This window comes from Mytilus galloprovincialis, chromosome 4 (assembly GCF_965363235.1).
Source record: "Mytilus galloprovincialis chromosome 4, xbMytGall1.hap1.1, whole genome shotgun sequence".
Taxonomy (NCBI): Eukaryota; Metazoa; Mollusca; class Bivalvia; order Mytilida; family Mytilidae; genus Mytilus; species Mytilus galloprovincialis.
In genome coordinates, this window is record NC_134841.1 from 22,761,191 (window position 1) to 22,766,547 (window position 5,357).

General features: G+C 32.2%; 1 protein-coding gene across 1 annotated transcript; it reads left to right on the forward strand.

Annotated features, from left to right (window-relative positions):
* The first annotated feature begins 2,262 nt into the window (after positions 1 to 2,262).
* Positions 2,263 to 4,427, forward strand: LOC143071646 (uncharacterized protein KIAA1958-like). Its single transcript, XM_076246108.1, has 3 exons — positions 2,263 to 2,883; positions 3,150 to 3,371; positions 3,658 to 4,427. The coding sequence occupies exons 1-3, from the start codon at positions 2,376 to 2,378 to the stop codon at positions 4,326 to 4,328; spliced, it is 1,401 nt and encodes a 466-aa protein (XP_076102223.1). The 5' UTR covers positions 2,263 to 2,375; the 3' UTR covers positions 4,329 to 4,427.
* Positions 4,428 to 5,357: the final 930 nt, after the last annotated feature.

Sequence of the window (5,357 nt, forward strand, 5' to 3'; positions counted from 1 at the left end):
AATTTTCCTCGGAGTTTAGTATTTTTGTAATTTTACTTTTTCATTCATCAAAAAAATCTGTATCAAATTCATAACAAGTTATGAATGGTTCAAAATAATATCTTGTTATTAAATTAAATTTCATAAATATAGTTTCTTGTTCATGATCACCTGGATTCAATAAACAATGTGTTTGTAAGATATGTTATCAGTTAGTCTATAAAGTCAACGTAAAGGTCATCAGGACAGTAAGTAAACGTTTTAGCTACGGAAATAAGAATGTGTAATAACAGTAGCCTGTTTTAGCTTTTAAGATCAAACTCATGGATTGTTTGGCAATATTAATCACAATGAACAGTCAAAAGTTTATTATTTGCTATTAATTGTTAACAACTCAATATCATTTTGTAGTTGACAATAACAAATTGGTTACATACTAGTATGCAATCATTTATAAAGATAATTTTTTTGAAATTTATTTTTCTGATTTTGATAACCTTTTTTAAACTTGTTATCCTTTCCGAATAGGTTTGATTAAAGGTTGGTTGGCTTTCCCAAAAAGTCAGCCGAAAGATAATTTACAGGGCATGTAAATTACTTACATATTTTATTGTATCAAAGTGATCGTAAACAGAAAAATATATTTATGGAATGCATGGTTTTGAACCCATTCATATTCTATTATGAACTTTATAGGGAAAAAAATATGAATTGCTCAGTGCTAAAACTATTATGGACAGATTGGTAATTGTCTTCTAAAATATATTCATTATTGATGGAGAACTTTAGTTTACGTTGATAAGACAGCAAACGAAAAACACATATTTTAGTTGTTTGGAATGCATTGGTTATTCATAAGTTGATGATATATATTTATTAGGTATTCTTAATCTCAATAAGTATAAAATAAATTTAAGATTCAAATAATTCAAGAAATACTGTGTGGAATAAAATCGGCCGCATGCGGTATGGGTTTTCCTCATTATTGAAGGTTGCACGGTCACCTTCGGTTGATTACACCCACCTTGTTTAAACAGATAAGATATATCATAGGGAATCAATCCACATCTCCTATATTCTGATTTAAGATTTAAATAATGCAAGATATACTATATGGAATCGACCGCTGGAAAGAAACAGTAAACGAGGTCTGGAAAGACGATACAAACCGCCGGCATTTGTACTATTGGGAAGTAGGTGCTCTTCTGGTCACATCAGAACAACAGTTCATCTAATGGAATTAAAGGGAACGAGAAGCACATATAATTATAGGGTCATGACGTACCTGGCAATCGTAATCAACAATCAAGGCAACAGTAGTATACCGCTGTTACGAATTGACAAACGGTCAACTTTTGTTCAGGACTTGCAACCTTAATTTCGTAAAAGTTACACTCAAACTGACACTTGAAAAATACATCTGGTATATATAACTTAAAAACGAGAAAATCGAACAGATCATACTTTCGTTGACTAATAAACACCCAGCATTGCTACTGACCAAGTTAAACCAAAAGGTCCAAAGCATAAAAGATGCGTCTATGGCAATGTGTTTTGCATAAGTCCTTTCCAGTTATCAATAGTTTATCAACCTTAGGTTGTACGTTTAGACCATAATTTGTGAGGTGACTCATCTTTATCTGTTACTTTTTATTGTGCTATATATTTTGCTTCCGCTTTATGCTTTTGATGACGTTAATTTAAGTACTCATTTTTATTTTTTTTTTATTTTCGAACATAATACTTTGAATAACAGATAAATACAACTTGTACTGTCAGCTGTCAACATATTTTCTATTCAACAATATTACCCGTTAATTAAAAAAAAAATGCCATTTGAATCAGATCACGTGACTCAGAACTGTGAAAAATAACAGATTTTTCTGGTATATATTCTGTAACGCAAGCAGAAGAAGTCATTCTGCAATCTTCTCTCAATAAGATTGCTCAATTAAATTTAGAAATTATGAATAATTCAAATTTAAACATTTATTATTGGAACAGAGGAGAAACAGAAAGAGTCAACCGATATTCTTTCTCAAGCGAGGGTGATGAATTGTTGACACCGTCTTTATGTACAAGTAAAAATGAAAGTAACCACATTGACAGTAATGCATCTATTGCACAGGTATGTTGTCTTATTTAATAACAATACAGTTAAATTATGGAGAGGAATCTTATGATTTATATAAGAATGAAAACAGTATATATAAAAGGCGAATAAATTTGTTTATCATATACTTGTATGAAATAATACTTAATTTTTACAGTTCAATAACATTTAAAAATATTAAAAGGCTATGAAAGGATTACAAGGTTTATTAACCAGATTCCTACAGATTTCCTTAGCGGGCTGATAAAGGCACCTTTATTAACTGCTTCCGGAATGTTATCGCATGCCTTTCCGTTATTGTCCGTGGGGTTTATCACATGGAACTTCGGGTATTTCCGGAAAGTTGTTTGTAAACATGGCAGACGACACGGACACTGCTGCTTTTGTTCAATCGTTGAAAAACGATAATACAGTTAGAAAAACTACGAGTGACATGAGACTTTTCAACAGATGGTTAAGATCCAATAACGAGATGAGGTTAGCGGAAGAAATTCCTGTTACGGAACTTGATAAATGTTTGGCTCGTTTCTTCATGACAGTGAAAAAAGACGACGAGTCTAACTACGAACCTCAATCTGTCAGATCAATGCAGAGCAGCATATCAAGATATCTAACAGAGAAATGTGCAATAAATATAATGGTTGACAAAGAATTTCACCACTCTAGAGATGTGATGTCTGCCAAACTGAAACAGCTGAAATCCATGGGAATGGGAGCCAAAAAAAGGAAAGCAGACCCCTTCACAGCTGAGGAAGTTAATTTACTATACGAAAAAGAGCTGCTTGGTGCAGGTAACAATTCTTTGCATAATTATTTTTTTGTTATTGGTGTTTTAAATAGCTTTGTCTTGTTATTTGGCCCTTTGTGAGGTCACAATTTTCTCTACAAAATAAACACATTGGTATGATGTAATTAAAAAAATAATTTGACAATACCTTGAATTATCTTCACCTGATTTTGTACAGTCATAAGAATGTATATTATTTTAACCTTATTGTATACACAAGTCTAAATCAAATATTTTTTACTCAAACAAATTCCTTAAATTTATTTGCAGGAAATCCTCAATCTCTAGTCAGAACTGTTTGGATGAATAACACTCTACATTTTGGTTTACGCTCCCGGGAAGAACACACAACCTTAAGATGGGGAGACATCCAAATGAAGGCAACTACGGACGGGGGGCAGTATCTCGAACATACTGAGAGGATAACCAAAACAAGAAATGGTGCTAACTTGGACACCCGTGCCTTTCAGGCCAAGATGTTTGCTGACACAGGTAATGTTTCAGGAAAAGTTTTATAGGGGGGACAAGATTCAAAATAATTATTTCATTTTTTAATTGAATTACAGAAAAAGTAAATTAAAAAACGCAAAACATAGTATACATGTAGTGTAAATATGTATTAAACAAGATATCAAGATATTGCCATCACAAAATAACAGCCAGATATCATATATTACAAGTGTAGCTACATGTACATGTATATATATATTATATTGTAAACATGCGTATAATAATGACATTTAAACAATCAATATTTAACTGGTTTATCTTCTTTCAGGTAATCCTAGATGTCCTATACAGACATATAAACAGTTTCTTAGAAGAAGACCAGAAGATATGGTTGCAGATGATTGTCCCTTTTATTTGGGGTTTTCCAGGCAAATTAAGGATGACGGGGTCTGGTTTTCAAGACAAGCTTTAGGAAAGAACACTCTAAGTTCTTTTGTTAAAAAAATGTGTGAAGACGGTGGTATTCAGGGTAGAAAAACTAATCATAGTGTCAGAAAAACTACTATCACTGCCTTGGTACATGAGGACATACCAGATACACGCATAATGCAGTTGAGTGGACATAAAAATGTTCAATCCATAAACTCCTATAGCTCAGCATCAATTGAACAACAGAAGGAAATGTCTAATATTTTGAGTAAAATTGGTACAGGGAAAATAACTTCGGATAAAAACCCAAGGCCTGTGGATGATAACAACAATGATATACCATCAGATGATGATGCAGAACTTTTGTCTGCTTCCCAAGAAGCCGAACTTTCTTTTGTATTGAAAGATATTTCAAATTTTGAATCTAATTCTAAACCAGTTTCAGCAACAACAACTACAGGAATAAATGAAATGCCAGAAATAGTACATGAAAATCACAAAGGAAAAGCAATGCATATGTTTGCAGGGGCAACTATTACGGGAAATGTGACAATTAATTTTTCCAACTAAGAACATTAATATACAAGTCATGTAATTGTTTTCATACATTTATGTCACTCTGATGCTTGTTATATCATTTAATAACAACAATTAAAGTTCAGAAATTTGTATTTGGTTAATTATAAATTATCAAAGAAAAACAAAATTTTAATGGTGTTTGTCTGTATTTCTTCTGTTGAAGTATATGATAAAAAGATAATTACATGTCATTTTTCATATCATACCCTTTATCGGCCCTCGGTCATGATATCATCCCTCGAGCCTACGGCTCTTGGGCTGATATCATGACCTAGGGCCGATAAAGGGTATGATATGAAAAATGCCATGTAATAATCTATATGTATCAATATTCAATGCAAATGTATTCCATAATAAGCAAAGCAACAGCTCAGTTTTATGTGTTGAAAATTTTCAATATTGATAATGATACTTACTAATATCATCATTATTTTTTAATATTTATCCTTTTCTCTTTATTTCCTAATATATCTTTCATTTCATTTTCTATAATATTTCTTATTATTTATTGCAGGTTCAGTTCTCGTTAGGCAGATCTATCAAGAATATATTATGTACAAGTATTACCAAGAAGCCATCGCACTCGTACATCGCTATGATTTCAATGGCAATACTGAGTAAACCAAACAAGAAAATGTTACTCAATGATATATATCAGTACATAATGGATAGTTTTCCCTTCTACAATAACAAAGAAAAAGCATGGAGAAACAGCATACGACATAATCTGTCTCTAAACGAGTGTTTCGTGAAATGTGGTAGGTCCAATAACGGAAAAGGCAATTATTGGTCTATTCACATAACATGTACGGAGGATTTTGCAAAAGGAGATTTCAGACGTCGAAATGCAAGGCGAAGAGCAAGAAAAGGTTCTGTTAAAACTGTCGATCGCTCATCTTATCAATTCTACACACGAAATAATAATGGATATGTACCTATGACATCATCGCCAATTGCATTCTATCCTTACTTAATGAAAGGATCCTTTATGCATACAAAACCTCACAACTCACCTCAAAT

Coding starts and splice junctions, on each gene's coding strand:
- LOC143071646 (XM_076246108.1), top strand. CDS start 2,376: ATGCCTTTCCGTTATTGTCCGTGGGGTTTATCACATGGAACTTCGGGT. Junction 2,884..3,149: donor AAAAGAGCTGCTTGGTGCAG/GTAACAATTCTT, acceptor ATTTATTTGCAG/GAAATCCTCAATCTCTAGTC. Junction 3,372..3,657: donor CAAGATGTTTGCTGACACAG/GTAATGTTTCAG, acceptor ATCTTCTTTCAG/GTAATCCTAGATGTCCTATA.